Genomic DNA, 19,513 nt, shown 5'->3' on the forward strand with positions numbered 1-19,513 from the left:
AAGATACTAAAGCAACCCCCGCCCTCCCTCCTCCCATCCCCTGGTGGTGGTGGATTGGCATGAAAATGAGTGGGCATCGCAAGTGTTTCTAAAGGATGAGGCACCATGCATGGTGCTGTGGCTCCGAAAAGAGTTACAAAAGCGTCACCCATTCCTCTCTGGAGAGGTCAGAACTAAAAAAGCTGCAACTCCCTTAAGGAGGGTGGGCAGACTGCTGAGGGCAGGCCACGGGTCAGGTAGGTGACTAAGGGGCCCCATTTATATTCAAAACTCTTATAGTCGTCCCGGAAGATATCAGCAAGGCGTTCCATAGATAGGATTCTCCACTGGCGAGTGTGCCATAATGATATCGCTGGTGCGTCTTTCTTCTTCCACATGGCTGCGATTGTGAGTTTCGTCGCCCCCAAGCATGCCCACATTATAGCCTTGTATGTTTTCGTTTGGTGTTCCAAGGCAGGATCTCTAATGCCCAGTAGCGACTCTTCTATAGTTGTCGGGATGGGATACCCCAGCATGTCCTTGATATGTGAAAGGATTTCCTCCCAGAACGGCCTAATACCGGGGCAGTCCCACCAAATGTGGTGGAAATCCCCTTGTACACCCCAGCACCGCGAGCAGAGATCTGAGGTGTCAGGGAAAATCAGTTTGAGTTTAACAGGGTAAAGGTACCAGTACAGGAGTGTCTTGTAGTGCGCCTCCCTCAAAGCAATGGAGTGATTATTCTTAGGAATATCGCCCCAGAAGTGTTTCCGTCCCTCTTCAGCACCTGTTCCCAAAAAGACATATAGCGCGCCCATGGGGTGTATATGGTAGCTCATAGCATGGCATATAGTGAGAAGATTGCCCCTTTCATGGAACCCGCTTTGCGGTCTAGCCTCTCCATGGACGAGAGCTCTCTAGTGGCTGCATCTCTTATGTGTGGTAATGTGGCCCAATCCTTAAGTTGGAGATAATGATAATGCTCGCTGTGCGCCACCTGAAATTCACGTTCGCAGCTCTCAGATGTCCGCATATCGAAGATGTGGAATAGATCTGAAAGTTTCAAGCAACCTCCCTCCCTCCAACTCTCGAAGGGCCCTTCGCGCAGTGCTGGCGGGAATGCCGGGTTAAAATGAATTGGGGTATATGGAGAAGGAAAAGATGTCCAACCCTCCCTCCTCGTAACTTGATCCCAGACCGTGAGTGTGGCACGTGTGGGTGTGCTTAGATATGCATTTGTCAAGAGAAGACTGCGTGAGATGGGACTAAAATATGCCATGCTTTTTCCGGCAAGGTTGCGGGTGGTGTTCGAAGAGCGAACTTTCTTTTTTGAGGCACCCGACATGGTCGGAGACTGGCTGGACACTCTGCCCCAAGGGCGGACTGACGTGGAACGCTCTGGTGGCGCAGATGGTGCTGGTGACGAACATTGAACCAGGACTTAAGTACCATGACTCCGGTCCCTCCGGGAGGTTGATAGTCCGGGGGGTGGCGGGGGCAGTAGGGGAGCTTTTTCCTCCTCTGGGGTTCTTTCCGTAGACTAGTTCTATAAGGGGCGACAGGCACACTGCAAGTTGGGGGGCACTTTAGAGCTTACGCAGGGGTGCAGGGTGGGGGGTGGGTGGGGTTTGTTGTTGGGGTTGTTGTTGTTTTTGGTTCTGCAAGGCGTCAAGATGCAAGCTCCGGTGATTCGGGTCGGGTTCCACGCGGGTGGTGGTGGTCTCCTTACATGCTGGGATGGGGGGTAGGGGCCTCAAAATACTCAGTTGGAATGTGAATGGCCTGGGGGATCGTATTAAGCGTGGGATTGTCCTGCAATTTCTGAAGAGATGTGCCCCTGATATTGTCCTCTTGCAAGAGACGCACTTGATTGGCAACACGTGCCATGCACTCAATCGTAAAGGTTATAAATTTGTTGCGCATTCCGGGTTCACCTCGGGTTCCAGAGGGGCGGGAATACTAGTCAGGTCCTCTCTGCCATTTGAGGTTGACTCCACTACTGTAGACGATAGGGGGCGCTTCGCGGCAGTAGCGGGACGGTGGGAGGGCAGGATGCTGGTCCTGGTGTCGGTTTATGTCCCCCCTGCATTGCAGCCCTCTACCCTAGCGGACTTAGAGAGGACATTACTGGATCTCCCAGAGGGAGTGTTGGTGGTGGGTGGTGACTTTAATGCGGTCGGCTCAGGCCTGCTCGACAGACACCCGCAGAGGACTTCGGGGGGGGCTCAGAAGTGGCTTCCTGATTTCATAGCTACCCTAGGGCTGGTCGATTGTTGGAGAATGTTGCATCCCACACAACGGCAGTACACTTTCCACTCAGGTGCGCATGGCAGTCTCTCCAGAATTGATTATGTCCTTACACTGGCTGCACACGCTTCCCTTGTCTCTGAGGCCAGGCACATGGCACGAGGTATTTCTGACCATTCTCCGGTGTGGATCTGTGTGGATGTTGCCAGAGGAGTGGGTGGTAGGGTGGCCCCAATTAACCCGTGGCATCTTAGAGACCCCGTGACTCGTAGTGAGATACTTAAGGCGATCGATGGCTATTTTCAAGAAAACCTCGGTTCGGTCACGTCGGCGGTGTCCTTGTGGGAAGCATTCAAAACCGTGATTAGGGGTGAGGCCCTCTCCTTGATTACGGCGGCCAAGCGTCGGAAAGACGCGGAAGTCGCCCAGCTTGAGGCGGAGATCCCAGACCTAGAGCTGGCCCTGGAGGGGGAGGTCACGGAGGAGGCGCTGCACAAATTGAGCCTTAAGCAATCGGAGTACAGGGCCCTCGCGACTGACGCAGCCAAGGCTCTGAGTAGGGAACAGCGGGGCCGTCTGTACGACGTCGGGGACAAGGCCGGGAAATTGATCGCGTGGCTGGACAAGAAGGAGAGGGTCAATCGAGTGGTGCCGGACCTAGTGACGGAGGATGGCGTCACGGTCACGGAGCCGGATGGCATAGTCCAGTGCTTTGCGGATTACTTCCACACGGTCTATACATCCGTCTCGGACAGGCCAGTGGAGGACTCATGTGCGCTCCTGCGCGATCTCGCCCTGCCTTGCCTCTCCGACGTGGACAGGGACGATCTTGATGGCGACATCACGGTCGATGAGATTGCGGGGGCGATCCGTTCTTTGCGTCCGGGCAAGGCCTCGGGTCCGAATGGTCTGCCCATTGAGCTCTACAAACTCCAGCCGGACAAGATCGCTCCGCATTTACGAGCCATGTTTCTGGAGGCGCGGGTGACGGGTTGCCTCCCGCTCGACCAGCGCCTGGCAACGATCGTGGCCATCCATAAAGATGGCAAGCCTAGAAACAGATGCAGTTCATACAGGCCGATCTCGCTCCTTAATGCTGAGCCGAAGATCCTTGCTAAAATCCTCGCAAACCGGCTAGTCAGGGTGGTCGGTGACCTGATCCACCCCGACCAATCCGGATTCATCCCACATCGTAATACTGCGTTGAATCTTAGGCGCATTCATGGTGTGATCGCAAGGGTCGGGACGATGCGGGAACCGGCCGTGGTGGCTGCGCTCGATGCAACGATGGCATTCGACACGGTTGAGTGGGCATATTTGTGGGCCGCGCTCGCGAAGTTCGGCTTCGGGCCCGGATTTGTGGGCTGGGTGAGGCTCCTATACGAAGGACCTCTCGCCAAAGTTGCAGTTAACGGGAGGGCCTCCAGTCCCTTCGACTTGGGAAGGGGTACCAGGCAGGGTTGTCCCCTCTCGCCGCTGTTGTTCGCTCTCGCCCTTGAGCCGCTAGCGGCATGGATACGGTGGCACCCAGACGTGAGGGGGATTTGCTGGTCCCCCGACCACGAGGACCGCATTTCCCTCTATGCCGACGACATTCTGCTCTATCTTACCTCACCCCGGCAGTCCCTTATAGTTGTCTGCGACATCTTGACTTCCTTCGGGAGGAACTCGGGGCTCACCATCAACTGGGGTAAGTCATATCTGTACGCCCTGTGTGGAGACGCTCCGGTTCCCCCGCGGAATTGCCCGATCCAGATCGCCCGGGAGGGTTTTCTGTATCTTGGGATCTATATTTCGGCCGACCCCACGGTACGGTATGAGCGAAACCTGCTCCCTCCGTTGGCGCGCTTACAGCGGGACGTGGCAGGCTGGAGGCGGCTGCCGCTTTCCCTCCTCGGTCGTGCGGCGCTATTTAAAATGATGTCGCTTCCCCGTTTTCTCTATGCCCTGCAGAACACCCAGGAGCTGGTTCCAGCCAGTTACTTTCGGGAGGTTGAGAGTCTACAACGCTCGCTGCTGTGGGACGGCCGCCCGCGTATAGCGATAGCTAAATTAACTCTCCCTTGGTATGACGGGGGTATCGCGCTTCCTGACATCCGGAGATACTATTGGGCCTCCCAATTGAGCGCGATCAACCACGGCGTCTACGGTCCTGCGCTTAGCCCCGGCTTCGCGATGGACCGGTGGTTGCTGCGGAGTGGTGGCTACTATAGAGCACTTTATTCAAGGGCCCCGGCTGGGTCCCTCACGGGGCCGACCGGGGTGGCGGTGCACGTGTGGAAGGCAGTCACGAACTCCCTGGGGTGGAAGGATAGACTCACACTGGCCACTCCGCTGTTTGACTCTGACATGCTGGGGAAACTCTGGCATTCTAAGGGTTTCGACAAATGGGACCTGATTGGTATCTCCAGGGTGGGGGACATGCTGGCCATGGGGCGGATTAAGTCATTTAAAGAGCTGCAGACGGAATATGCGCTAGAGGGCACGGAATACTTCCGGTACGCGCAGGTGCGCCATGCGCTGCGGTCGGTCCTCGTTGAGGGGGAGAAGGTGCCTGAATCCTCTCCGCTGGAGGACCGGATCTTGGACGGCCATGTGCCGGAGAGCACAATCTCTCTCATTTATAAGAAGCTGGTGAGCGTCCGTACAGATCTCCTCCTGGGGGTGCGGGACCAGTGGACTAGAGACGGTCTTGAGCTGGACGATGAGGACTGGCAGTACGCTGTCTCCTCCCCGAAAGAGGTTGCCATCCCCGCCAGGCTGCGGCTGGTCCAGCTTAAGATACTCCATAGAGTCTATGTCACTGGCCCCCGGTTGGTCCACATGGGTTTCTCCGAGGACGGGCTGTGTAAGAGGGGCTGCGGGATGATGGGCACCTTCCTGCACATTATATGGGAGTGTGGTGTGATTGCGGAATTGTGGAAGCAGATTCACGTTGTGATGCAGGAGGTCACGGGTATTGTGTTGCACTCAGAGGCGCGGCGCTGTCTTTTGAACGTTTGGGGCCCTACAGACTACGATGCTGCGCAGACTCAATGGGTGACCCTTGGTAATATGGTGGCCAAGCGGGATATTGCACGATTGTGGGGGTCCCCTAGCCCGCCCACCCTGGATGCATGGAAGGATAACATGGACTGGTGCATGTTTCGGGAGAAAACAGTGTATTGTGCACGGGGGAGGCCCAAGAAATGGCATAAGGTGTGGGGGGGTTGGAACCAGTATAGGGGGTACATCTGCCTGCCGCCTGCCACTGACCCACCAGAGGAGCACCTTTCCCCCTAGCCCCACTTCCGACTTGAGTTTTGCTGATGAAATCTGATAGAAAGTTAGTGCCTCTGCCTCTCCCTCCCCTCCACACTTGAGGGCTGATTTGATGTTGGATATGGGGCCGCCTCATCGGTGGGAACTGACGCGAACACATGATGTATATTGCCTTGCTTGTTCTGTTTTATTTTAAAAATTGAAACCTTCTTTCCTCTCCTGCTTGAAAGCTATAGCAGACTACACATGTTGATTGACGAGCTGCCGAACCTCCGGGCTGTCGGCTGAATAGCTGTGTATCTGAAATATCCGAATAAAGGTTTCTAAAAAAAAAAAAGAAAAAAAAAAAGATATGCATTTGTCAGCCTGTCTACCTTCGGTTTCCACAGAACATCCCCGATTGTTCGCCCCACGATTGCCCTGTCCATGTGGAGCCAGCGCTTGTCTGACTCTCTAACGGTCCATTCCATCACCACCCGCAGTTGTGCCGCCTGGTAATATAACTGGAAGTCTGGCAGTGCGAATCCCCCATCTTTCCTTGGGCGTCGCAAAACATGATATGGAAGGCGCGCCCTTCCTCCCTGCCAGATGAATCTAGTGACCAGCGAGCGCAGGCATGGTAAAAGACCCCGGTCAAGTTAGATAGGAAGAGCCTGGAATAAATAGAGAAGTTTTGGCAAGACTGTAATTTTAACGGCATTGATCCGCCCAAGCCAGGATATATAGAGAGGTTTCCATCTCTTAAAATCCTGTTGAAGCTGCGTCTCCAGAGGAGGGTAATTAGCTTTGTATAGGTATTTGAGCTTAGGGGCAAGATGGACGCCCAGATACAGAAGATAGAGTTTAACCCATCGAGGGGTCATCTGGCCCTGCAGACACGTCTTGCCTCCGCGTCGGAGAGTGTGAGGTTTAGTATGGAGGATTTTGATAAATTAACTTTAAAGCCAGCTACTAGTTCAAAGTTCCTCAGTTCCTCCTGCACTGCCCAGAGGGAGGAGGCCGGCTCCATGAGCGTGAGCAAGAGGTCATCTGCGAAAAGGGACGCTTTATGTTCCGTGCCTCCAAAACGTATGCCTCGGATCTCCTCGTTGGCGCGGAGTTTCACAGCCAAGGGTTCAATGCTAATGGCAGATAAAAGGGGGGAAGAGCGGACAGCCCTGTCATGTACCCCTGCTTAGAGTGAAGGGGACTGACGAAAAACCATTGACCAGCACTCTGGATTGGGGAAGATGATAGTTGGCATGGACCATTTTGAGGTACCCATCTCCAAAGCCATATTTCCACATCGTAAGAAAAAGAAATGACCAATCCATCCTGTCAAAGGCCTTCTCGGCATCGAGGCCCACTAAGATTGCAGGGAGCCTGAATTTGGATACCTTCTCAATAAGATGTATAGTGCGGCGGATGTTATCATGCGTCTGCCGTCCCTTTATAAAGCCAAATTGATCAGGGTGGATCAGAGTAGACATCAAATCCTCACGTCTAGCGGCTAGTATCGCGGAGTACAGCTTCGCATCGAGGTTAAGGAGGGCTATGGGCCTGTAGGAGGTGCACGACTGAGAATTTTTCCCTGGTTTTAGAATAACAGATATGACTGCTTCGGCCATGGAGTTTGAGACCTTAGCGTCCACTGGTATGGCATTAAACATCTCGGTGAGATGTGGGATTAGGCGCAAAGCATTTGTAAAAGTGTGCTGTAAAGCCATCTGGCCCAGGAGCCTTATGTAATTTGAGTTTAGCAATGGCCTGACTAACCTCCTCTGCTGTGATGGGAGCATCCAGAGGCTCTGCAAGTGCCACGGGGATGTGGGGGAGGGGCGGAATTTAGGTATTGCTTTTGCAGGTGGTATCGGGGAAGTCACCGCAGTAGGGTTCCCTGTAAAATTTGTCAAAAATGTTGGCTTTAATGTCGTCTGCGTGAGTAAGATGACCTGCCTCATCTAAGATGGCACCAATAAATTCTCGCTCCCTCTTCCCCATAGCTGCCGCGCCAGGTGGGCCACACTTTATCACCCTGTGTGTATGATATCTGTCGCATTTTAAGCATTGTGTATTCGGCCATGTTATTGTAGTTATTGTACAGTTTTCCCCTTAACGCGGTAACTTCGCTGTAGCGCTCGAACGGGAGTTTCCTTGTGTGCTTTATCTATGGTCTCAAGTTCCTCTTCGAGCGATAGGCGTTCCTTCGCTCTTTGCGTATTCAGGACCGAGTTAAGCTGGATGCATTTACCCTTCAGTACCGCCTTGAAGGTGTCCCAATTGTTCTGTGGAGTAGTGGCCTGGCGGTGTTAAGCGTAAAGTATTCGGTGATAGAGGTTCTCAGCTCATCACGTAGGGTCCTATCTCGGGTGATTGACACCGGGAAATACCACCTAGAGGTGCCCGAATTATTCCCTCCATGCTAGACTAATGGATATGAGGCTATGATCTGATACTGAAATGGTCAAGATCTGGGCCGCCTGTAGGGGGCCAATGAGTGGCTGACTAACGAAAATGTAGTCAATCCTGGAGTAGGAGCGATGGACATGGGAGACGTATGGGTAATCTTTGGAGGTAGGGTGCAATGACCGCCAAGCATCGCAGAGTCCCAGCGTATGTATTTTCTGCTTAATCCCATTGGAAAGGCAACTGGGGGGGGGGCCCTAAGGGTGTGGGAGCTATCCAGAGTCTCGTGCCACGTTAAGTTAAAGTCCCCCATAAGGATCACCGGCCCTTTTGCGAAACCTCCAATCAAGTCCAGTGTGCGGGATAGAAACGCCATCTGACCCGAATTTGGGTCGAAAAGGGAAATAAATGTGCAGAGAACACCCTGTAACCTCCCCTTCACCATTATAACTCTCTCTTCCCGGTCGGTCTTTACCGCCTCGGGCTGGAGTTTAGCTGTGGATCTTAAGAGCAGTGCCACTCTTTTGTGTTTGATGCTTGACGACGATTTATAAATCAAGGGGTATGATTTGTGGCGAAGCTGAGTTTCCTCAGATTTTTTTAGATGTGTCTTCTGTAGGGCCACCACCTCAAACTGACGGTCATTGAGATATTTCCATATTTTGTGGCGCTTCTGGGGTGAGTTAACGTTCCGGGACGCTACAGAAATCATGGGACATAGTGTACGAAGCCCCCGATCGATAAAACCCCTGCCCGAGCCATTCACCTCTTGCTGTACTCCTCCCCCCCCCCCCCCCCCCCCCTGTAGCCCCGTGCCAGAAAGAAAAGCCCCACCACTAGGCGCCCGCTTTTAACAACACTATGGACTGAAAAGGCCCCGTCACCACCACCAGGAACCCTCCCCCGCTGAAAAATCCCTAACATCCCCTAGAGAACTTTCGCCGAGTGGCCAACGGGCCCTCAGCTGGGAATTTCTCAATGAAGAGTAAAGAAATTCTGGGCGATACGGACAAAGCCCGTAAGCCCCCACCCCCCCCCCCCCCCCCCCCCCGGGGCTACCGTAGGAAAAGAACTCCGAAGGCAAGCAAGAAAGAAGGCGGCCAGCAACGTCTGAGACCAACAGGTGATAGTCCCCAGGAGTCAGGTGTGTAGCCAAAATCGAACCGCTGCTTCGAGGTCCCTGAAGTCAGTGGAACATCGGTGAGGTCCAGTGAAAGGAAGGGCATGAGTTCCTTAGGTACTGCGTTCAACACCTTCCGGAAAGCGATTAAGTCAGGCAGGGGTGTGCTTGTTTTTCGTGATCGTTTGCCAGGACCTGGTCTCTCTTCGGGTTCGACCTGTTTCAGTTGAGGGGCCCGCAGTGGACTCTGCCTCTGGTGTTGGTAGGCCCAAAATGCGCAGACCTTCACTCAAGTCTGTAACATGATGGGACTTATTCTTGTAGGAAGGCGAGACTGAAGGGAAATGTCCAGTGATAGGGAAGATTGTCTTCCCGTAGTTTGGAGGTGATAGGCCGGAACCCCTGTCTACGCGCCAGAGTGGAAGGTGCCAAGTCCTGGAAGAGCGTGCATTTGTATCCCTGAAAGGTGATCTCCTCTTTCTTCCTGGTGGCGTTCAGGATAACTTCTTTAACTTTAAATGAGTGCATCTTCACCAGCACATCCCGGGTTCGTCTCCGTTCCCCAGCTTGCGGTGTCCCCACCCGATGAACTCGGTCTATCTTGAGTTTCAGCTGGCGTAGTGCCAGAAGTTCAGAGAAAAGGCCCACCACATACGCCTCCAGGTCAGGCCCTCAGCGCCCTCGTCCAGGTTCCGAATACGTATATTCTCCCTCCGAGATCTGTTCTCCAAGTCCTCCGCCTTCAGGAGGGCCTGTTGCAACTGGAGTTGAAGACTCAGTTGGGTGTCGTGGAGGGTTGTAGAGCGGAGAACGAGGTCTTGTCTGTTCTTCCACCTCCAACACCCTAGTGCCCACCACGTCTATATCCTGCCGGAGTGCCGCCATCTTCTCTGTGAGATCGGTCTTGAGCTGGTCCATTGACGTACGGAGGTCTTGCTTAATTTCTTGGCAAAGTTCGGCTTTGAAGTCCCGAAGAGAGGCTACTAAGTCTGCCTTGATGAGGGCCATCGTCGGTGCTGGGTCACTCTCAGCATGTTTATCCTGGAGGGCAAAATACAGAGAAACCTTATTCGTAACCTTCTTTGGTGACATAATGGCAGTGCACTGTCTCCAGGCCAGTCGTGAGCTGTCCCCTTATGTGATGTCGCCTCGGAGCTGGTGTTGGGCGAGCGTTCGGTAGGGCTGAGGGGGGAGGAGAAGTGGCAATGATCAAAGCCTGGGGGCCATCTTGGGGTCAGGCATCACCGGTAGAGGAGCAGCTGTAGCGAAGGAGAAGACTTGCTGAATTCTGCCCCTGGCTGGGTGGGCAAGTCAATTCATAGAATCCTCACTCACCGCCTACTCCCCCACTTCCAGCAAAGCAGAATCAGAGCCGATCCAGGGAGCTCCCTGAGGTGCGGGCGCCATTTCGAAGGTAGACACCGCTACTCCAGGCAGGCATCCCCCCGAAGAGAACGCTCGCCCTATTTCAAGTCCCGACATAGGCTCCGCATCTCCCGCAGGCAGAAAGCAGCATCTGTTCCCCACTCAGTCTTCCACAGTTTTAAACTTCTCGCGGCTCCGACCCATCGCCGGCAGACACGGCGCCACTCTCATCAAGGCCACGCATCAGGCCGCTGAGGGTGGCACTGCTGCTTTGGAACTCATCTGCTGCATTGCTGAAGGCAAGGAACCACATCTCAGGTAGGCAGGAGAGCTTACAACTCCAGCAGACGGCGGGTGCGGTAGTGGTAGATGGTCCTCTGCTTTATGCCGTCCTCCGCGCCATTTTGGGGCCAGACACGGCCCACCGAGCCGCCGTCTTCCTTTCACTGGGCTAGGAAGTCGGTGTCCGCAGTCAAAACCTTGCTCCTGGTGGTCACGGCCCTGTGACAGGGGAATCCATGCGAAGTATAGCCCTCTGTGGGCGCTGAGATCGCTCGTGGCAGCCTAGGGGGTCCGGAGCTGAAACCGATCACAACCGCTCAGCCATCTTGCTTGGCCACGCCACCTAGCAAGAACTTTTTACCACATCCCTGGACACAGGACTAGTGCCCCTGCATAGAAAATGGCAGATGTCATCCCACTACTTGAAAAAACCTAATACAGACCCAAAAATACTTTCAAATTAAAGACCAATATCCTTGCTCCCAGGAGCCTCTAATATCCTGTGGAAGACAGGTAATGTCCAGCTACTGTCATTCCCAGAAACCTCTAACCTTCTTCACTCCTCACAGTCTGGCTTCAGATCCCGGCATAGCACTGAATCCACGCTGATGGAGATTAGACTCCATTAAACTAGAAGTCCTGTTTCATTCTCACCCATAGGTTGATCTTCATAGAAGTGGTGCTTCTTTTGCATCTCCCAGAATTGCTGAAATATGAGAATTGATCCTGCACTTACTCAGGCACCAATCCGAGTTTCGCAAGCCCTTCACTTATTAGGCCTGAAGTTCTTTTGGTGCCCATGTCAGATGGCAAACAATGGCCCTTGGGTAGTGCCTAGGGGAACAATGACTTCAGCACTGAGACACCTCTTGGGTTGGGTGAAGATCTGCAATTCTATCCTCCCAGAACTCAACTGGTGGATGTACCCTTCCAATGTGTTGGTAGTCCCTTTAATCTTGTTCAGTTGGAAACTCCTTTAGTTATAGAAGGCTGGGGCACTCCTTCAGGTGACATCAGAGAGTGGGGCCTATTGGCCAGGCCAGAGTAGTACTAACCAATTAATGTATTGAAGTTGCGGGAGAGCCATCTTGAGATGAAGATTTTACTTCCTTACATCACCTGGTACACCAAGGACAGTATCACCAAGGCCCAGAACTGGACATGTCCTCTGTTTTATGCAGCACACTTCTCTCTTAATGGTCCCCTGTGGGATGCCTTCGGGTTCAGTTTATTCCTGCCCTGCTTTATGCATTGCCACTGATTCTGCTTCTGTCAAAGGTCTTATAGATGGCACAAAAGTATTGAAAACAAATGATCCTGATCGCCCAAGACAGGACGAGGAGGATTTGGTGTGCCAATATTTTGGAACTCAGAACTTGGTTCCCTTTTCGTCTCCCACCATGGATTAATAAGATTTCACCTCAGGATGATTGAGTCCTCCACTTTAATCCTTCAACACTGCATGCATGAAGATTGGGCTGCATCAACAAGATACCGCCTGCTTGCCACTAGAGCTTGCTGTCATTTTCTTGGCTACCAGAAAATCTACCACGGCTGGAATGTTTGTTCAGTGGTGTGAGTCAGCAGGTATGAACCTTTTTCAGTCCTCCTCCCTTTCTGATGTTCTATTCTTCACACAATCTCTTGCTCAGCAGGGTCTGGGTATGTCTACTGTTAAATGTTTTTGGACTATCCTACCTACCTTCACGTGTCTCTCTTACCAGCCTTCCTTAACTCGCCCCTTGTTAAAAGGTTTACTCTACTCGTTTTCTCCAACTCCATGTATTGTTGCCCAGTGTGATTTGAATATTGTGTTAGCATTCCTTTTGACACCCCTTTCTAACAATACACAGTTGCATGGTTTTGCAACTGATTGTGAAAAACATTTTCCTTATGGCAATAATTTTGCCTTGCAAGGCTGGTGACCTTCAGGCCCTTTTGGTCCGGTCACCCTTTACAATATTCTACCTGCATAAATTGGCTCCTGGTACAACTTGTCATTTCTAGCAAAAGTGGTATGTCTTTCACATGGGCCAGTCCTATACTCATTCATCCCTTTTCCATCTCTGCACCCCAACTAGGAGAGACTATAGATTGGATCCCTGGCTTCGGATTTCTTATTACATTTACCATACACATCAGGACAGCGAGAACAAGCAGATTTTTGTAGGCTTTAATGAAGCAGAAAAGGGCAAGCATTTAACCATTCATAATCCAGCTCTGCATAAATATCTGCTATGCCTTGGACCAGAAACACTGACAAGCTGGTGTTTGCTTCCACTCATCAAGTGTTATGACTGTTTCTATTGCTCTCACGAGAGGCGTGCCAGCGGCTAGCAACTGCTTAGCAGCCTCTGGCCTTCCTTGCATATGTTATTAAAAGATTATTGCCTTACAGCCCAGACACACAATTCTGGATATTTTGCCAGGGGCTCTTTTTCATGACTTCTCTAGTTAGTCGACAGTGTTTAACCCCTGCTCATAGGGAAGTACTAATTTGGGGCTCATTCATAACGTTATAAATCTAGAAGAAGTATCTATCAGAAGAAAAAGTTACTTAACTTTTGTAGTCCGATTTTTCAACCCTTCATCAAGAGCCCTCTAAAGATGTGTTTACCATGTTTGGGCCTGCCCACAACCCCCTCATTGATCATTCCGAACTCCACAATTGTGCTGCTAATGTTACAGTTTTCTTCCCAGCTTGAAGCTTTTATATCGATTGCACCAAGGGCATTTGATTGACAGTCATCTTTTTGTATTGTTCTCTGGGTCAAACAAAGGTAAGGTGGTGCAGAAAACAACTTGGTCTAGGTGGATTTCCTTTGCATTAAGATCTTCAATGCTTTGCCAAAAGCAGCCTCTTGAAGGCCTACAGGCCAATTCCACCAGGGCTGAGGCGGCCACCACTGTGTTTGCACACGGAGTTCCTGGTATTGTCATTGATCAGGCAGTGATGTGTATAGAGGCATATGTTCACGAAGCGCTATGGTCTTGATAGCCAGGTCTGATGTCAGGGGCTTTGCACCCATTCAGTCGTCCTGGACTGTTTGGTCTGAGTTTACTCTCCAGACCCTCCATCTTAGGAGGTACTCTGCTTTGTTGTGTATTCTAAAAATGGGGAGTCTGAGGTTAGAAGTATTCATCAGAAGATCAAGTTACTTACCTTTTGGGATTTCTTGCATGATACTGTGTATTCCTCACTGCCCTCCCACCTCCCTGTTCTGTGCACTGGTCTATTTTTACCTTATAAAAACGTCCCACACTAGAGATCTGCACACTGCTACCTCCAATTGTTTTGTGGTTGGTGTCTAAGTGCGTGGAAAGAGTCGTGAAAAACTGATGTTGGTGCACGGGGAAGTCACTAATATGTGGCTCTGCTCTATCACTTCTGGGGTGGAACAAAGCCAGCGGGAAGCTGCATGGCGCCACCTAGCAACATGAAGGAGCACTGCTGTGAAAAACGTATCGATCCAGTCTGGCGGCTGAGGAATATTCTAAAGAGGAGGAATCTGTGGCTACATAGAATATCAACCATAAAGAGTGTTACTGAAGCCAAATTACATTTCCTTCTTCATTACCGTAATGAATGTAGTGGGGCACATGAGTTAATTGAATGGGCAATAAGAAAGTGAAAAGGACAACACAGTATGTGGGCTTCACAAATATGAGAATTCTGGTGAGAAGAAATTAGGATATATTTTAGTTTACAATAGAAAGATACTTATTCTCCCTTACGTTTCCTTTCTTGTCACTATTTTTTTACCTACGGCTAGGTTTTGCTAAGATCCTACAGTGACTACCTTGTACTTCAGATAACACATTGTCCTTCAGAAACTAGTTATTGCTTCAGTTAAAAAATCACCAGCTTAAAAGGTTCAACTCTAAGCTTGCAGTGTACTCTTTTATATGCCTGAAAGGATATGAAGACAAACCAGGGACCTCAAAACATTAACTTATCATCATTTATCCACAAAAGACATTATTTTGTGCTCTCCCTGTCCTTATTTTAGGCTCTCCCTAGTAAAAGCTTTTTAAAATTATTGCAAATGACCTGAAACATTGAACATTCTTAGCGCTGCCATTGTGCTTTTGCAAAAACTCTATGAAGATGCATCTTTCATTGCGGACACATTTTCCATCATTTATTATCAATTCACATCAAAACTACTGTAATTGCCTAGTGCTTTGTATTCTGAAAACCTAAATTCTGTAATGTATTCCGCAGTGTATGACATGGTCCTTACTAAACTGATTTTAGCTCCTTCTGGCTTACAATTTATTGTATGGCTTGCTAAAAGCAAGCATTCTACTTCCCCATTGGATCTGTAACATTCTTCTACAATCAGTCTTTTTTTAAGTCTGCCATTATGACTGTCGTCTTTCTTTCTGCACTTTTATCTCTTTCAGAACCTGGCTCAAGTTTCTTCAGAAATGAAGAACACTGGACGCTTTTCACAATAATAATGACCTTGGGCAACAGAAATTGGGACTATTTCCCCTCAAATTTAGACTCTATACACACAAACATTTTTTAAGACCTCAAGACTGGAAAAACTTAATTTCTTTGATGGATTTTACAATCTTGGTTTTAGCGAAAGTCTTCTGTGAGGGGAACCAAATCCATACTATTATCTGTAGTAGATGAGATAAGGAAAGAAGTGTGTCATGCCGATGTCTTTACTTTACCCCTCTGCTGCCCCACCGGTACTGACAAGAGCCCATTTTAGAAAGGAAATGATAATAAGGTGTTGTATTAATTGATGGGTGATATTCCTTAACTTTCCTAAGTTTGGAAAACACTTGTCATAGAGTTGTTGATGGCAATTTGGTCACCAAATCTTGCCTTCTGGATTTAGAGTTTGAAGATTGAGTATTTGCCTGTGGGGACGTATTGGATTGTGTTTTCCCTAGATTCATTTTAATTGACAACATGGCCTGGGTCTAGATTTCCACTTCCCCCAATCTGGGTTAGGGAGTGGTATATATGCAGGAGCGACCCTTTCTCTTCAGCAAATTTTAAACGGGAATCAGAAGGGCCAATGCCATTATTTCAGAGCTTTTGTCGTAATGTGGAGTACTTGGAACAACTGGGTAGGGCCCCAGCATTAGAATGGCCCCCTCTTCAACTCTTTTGGTGTTAATGAATGTTTGTCAGTTTCTAAAACAGGTGTTTTACTTACATTCTTGTTGTCTTGTATTATCAGAAGGTACTTCCCCCTCACTCAAATGCATTCCTGGCAGCCACCAAGTTTTGATAGGCATCTCAACAAAAAGACACTTAAAATGACTTTTTAGATTGACCTTTTCTCTTATGTATTCAGTGCAATTAGTATACATATAGTTATAGTTGGGTATCGGTTTCCATAGTAATGTATGTATTTCTTTTTCCAAAAGCAGTGGCAAACATGTTAATGATATTTTACAGGCTGGGTTACGTCAAATGATTAGAGTGAATACCTTTCCCATGAACTTTGTTTGAAATTGAGAGTAAGGGCATTTTCTCATAAAACAAAGTTGGCGTTGTGAAGGATTTTTTCAACTTGTTAATGCATGAGGAAAGTGAATGTTGCTGGAGCGGGAATCGGTACACAATTCTTAACGTTTCTCAGTTCACCATCTCATGGGTTAATTCCCACTCTGTAATTTGTGGGGTCAAATGGATCTTTGCCATCGTTTTAGAGAAGATCAGGAGCAATATATCACAATTTTAATCTAATTTCAGTCAATAATGAGTTTGGTATGAATTAAAAGGTTTATTATTTTGATCTTTTAGAAAGTCATCTTTATTTAAAGTATACAAGTTATTCTTTTCAATCTCAATTAATCAAATTTGTTACAGAAATTGATAATCAAAAATGGTTAATAAATCCTAATAAATGGCATTAAGCGTGTTCCATAAAAGAAAATAATCCCTATTCTAGGAATCGGGGAGAATGGTGTCAGTCAGAACCCATAAAGAGTTCCAGTTCGAGAGTGAGAGTTCAAGCATAGAGCTTCGGGATATAAAAGCAATTCAATAAATCAAAAATCAGTCAAAGCAGAACTTCCCATAAAGAGAGGTTCAAGAAATTCAGTAGAGGCTTAGAGCAACATGGAATAGCAACAAGCATTATTATATACAACACATTCTGAAGCTTTGCATCGTGTTGCTTCTTCCTCTCCTGTCAGCCAGTCTGCTTTCGCTGCTTTCCTGGGAACAGGACCTCTCTTCTACTCTCTGGAATACAATAGTACACAGACAGCAATGTCAAGTTTGAAGTATGTTGCATCTTTCTAAGTTCATGTGGGTATTTGCTCATTCGAGACTGCTTTCCCACATCTTAAACTACACGTTTAACCTTCTAAATATCAAATTGTACGTTTTGCTAACCATGATCTATGTAGAAACCGAAACATCTGTATTGACAACAAGAAAACATTGAGCATAAAAGAATTCATTGGAGAAAAAAACCAAGTACGTTATAAAGGTCAAGTTCACATTTAAAAATGCTTTTTTCACTATGTATGACAGTCTTCATTACCTCAAACAAATGACAAAAACTAATCATGAGATAGTGTTCTTTGTGTAAGTAGAAACATCTTGCAGAGTTTAAATGAAAACATTAATGCAACTATTATTTATTTTTTTAAAAACATGTTCTTGGAGAGGTCAGGAAAGAAACATTTTATGCGTGTTTCAGCAATTCTAGTCGAGGCCTAGTACAAGTAAACATGGTTGCTTAGTGCACTTTTTGCATTTAAACACATTTTTTTTTGTTATAGCCTTCATGTTAATTCTGCATATTTATTATAAACTGTATTATTTTCTCGATATTATTTAAAAATGCACCGTCAATGTTTTCTTGAGTTAAAAACCTTGAACTCCTATATTTTTTGCTACCTTTTTCTGAATCATGGTACTTTAATTGTGTGCCTTAGCTTGGATCAGGGGACATGGCAGCTCTGTTTGCTTAACGCTGCGTGCTCTTTAGTCACCTTCTAGCCATGGTGTTAATGAATGCGGACCTGAAGATGGTCAGTGAATTTGCTGCACTCTTCTGATAAACACACTTATTAGGGAGTGGATGCGCTCCATGGTACATACACGATTTCTTGTTAATTTGCAGCAGAATTTAACAGTACTGCGTGTAAGTGTGCTGGTAAGAGGTCATAGTAATGAACGCGGTCACACTATTCCAATGCCCAGTGTAATTATGTGCAGTACCATAACAGAAAGTCACTCAATGCCTCAACCTGTTGACCTCGCTGAGGTACTAATGAGCTACCTCCATTTCATAAGTGCCAGTTGAGTAAACAAAAATTGTCACCTAGGGTAGAAGTAATAGCAGTTGAAAATTAATCTCAACCTGGCTAATAACTGTCTCTAGCTAAATTAAACACTGCCATTGGCAACGCTTGCTTTCTTTGTTGTCAAAATTAATTACTTGAATTCCTCCCCTTTCGCTCTGGGGTGTGTGGGCTTGGCTGGAGGTTGTTCTGCAGCAGAGCTCACCAGTGTAGCACCTCCCTCAGGGAAGTCTTGTGCAGTTCAGGAAGTTGAAAGACTGTGGTGTGCTTGGAGAGTACTCGTCGAATGCAAACAAGCATTTCTTTTGTAAAGGAAACCTTGAGCTCCACAGCTTTAGGCAAAGAGTAATCCAGAGAGGGGAATACCAGCTCACATTACCTGAAATGGAAGAAGCTGGCTGCACATGATTGGTGAAAAAACAGATGTCTTTCCATTTTATTTCAGAGTGTCATGAACATGATGCATGTTATAAGCATTCCATATTCCTTAATGAAGGTAAATCCCCTTTCGTGGATCCAGAAAGTGTGCCAGTACAAAGGTAAGATGTAGAATCTTGTTTTTTTTTTATTTAAGCAAGCAGTTGAAAAAATGATTATGGTATTTTCTGGGCTGCAGTCATAGCGTCCCCCATGTTACCACTATACCAACACAGCAGTTCCTGTGTGACCTTTTTAAAAATCGATTGGAAATTCGAGGCTTGCCACCAGATCTCTGAATGTGCAGGTATTCTTGGAAAACAGTCTGCAGGGGTGCTGCAAAGAATTATTTATTCTCCGTAGCTTCCATGGCAACCCAAGGGTAGTTAGTGCATAATAATAACTTTTTCTGTACCACTGCTTGCATCATCACCGTTACAGCAGTCCACGTGTCTCTGGCACAGATTTTGTCTAGTGCTTCTGTAATGGTTATTTTTGTAGGTTTGTTCTATGCTGTTTGGGATCAAGTGAAAAAGAATAATTAGGCACTAAAATAGTCAGGCTAATGTATTTCTGATTTTGTAGCACTGTTACTTAGGTCAATACAGTACCTTATTTTATGTATTTTTTTAATTTTTTTTAGCAAAAGTCGCTTGCGTGAAATCCAGAGATATGCATTGGGCGCTAGTAGCCCATCGGGATCAAAGAGACATCAACCTTTCCTCGCTGCGGATGCTGATAGTGGCAGATGGAGCGAATCCCTGTAAGTGGAAAACTTATGCAGAAACAAAAGCCGCTCTGGAACAGTGCAGGCGCGTTCATGTCACTCACAAAGGGTACAGGTCTTAATCAAAGCTTTGTGAATTTGCCATTAACTGCCAGTATTATGACATTTATTTCTCGTTAATACACTGTAAAACGAATATCTTTTTGCCTAAGGTATATTGAGATTGATTCACACTGACTTTTTCTTATCACCTGGTATAATTCTACATTCTCTTTATATAAATTTTCTTTTGACTTGTGTCCTGTTCAGGCCTATGACAGTGATTTTCCCAAACCTCCTGTGTCCTAAGTGGAACACGGCCGTTTAGTCTGTTGGGTTACGTTTTCTTCGTGTGTAAAAAAATATGATTACTTTAGAAGACCCCCTCCACTCCACACAGTAGT

The 19,513-nt window shown here is 48.1% G+C and overlaps 1 protein-coding gene across 18 annotated transcripts in view; it reads left to right on the top strand.

The window, feature by feature from the left end:
* The window catches only part of DIP2C (DIP2 acetate--CoA ligase C (putative)), a 1,028,010-nt gene that overhangs the window by 796,233 nt on the left and 212,264 nt on the right, over positions 1 to 19,513 (top strand). For all 18 annotated transcript variants that reach the window (XM_085631929.1, XM_085631931.1, XM_085631933.1 and 15 more), the window contains 2 exons: positions 18,372 to 18,465; positions 18,987 to 19,106. In XM_085631929.1, coding sequence (XP_085488055.1) covers positions 18,372 to 18,465; positions 18,987 to 19,106 — 214 coding nt within the window. The remainder of the gene's footprint in view (positions 1 to 18,371; positions 18,466 to 18,986; positions 19,107 to 19,513) is intronic.

Source organism: Triturus cristatus, chromosome 10 (assembly GCF_964204655.1).
Source record: "Triturus cristatus chromosome 10, aTriCri1.1, whole genome shotgun sequence".
Classification (NCBI taxonomy): Eukaryota; Metazoa; Chordata; class Amphibia; order Caudata; family Salamandridae; genus Triturus; species Triturus cristatus.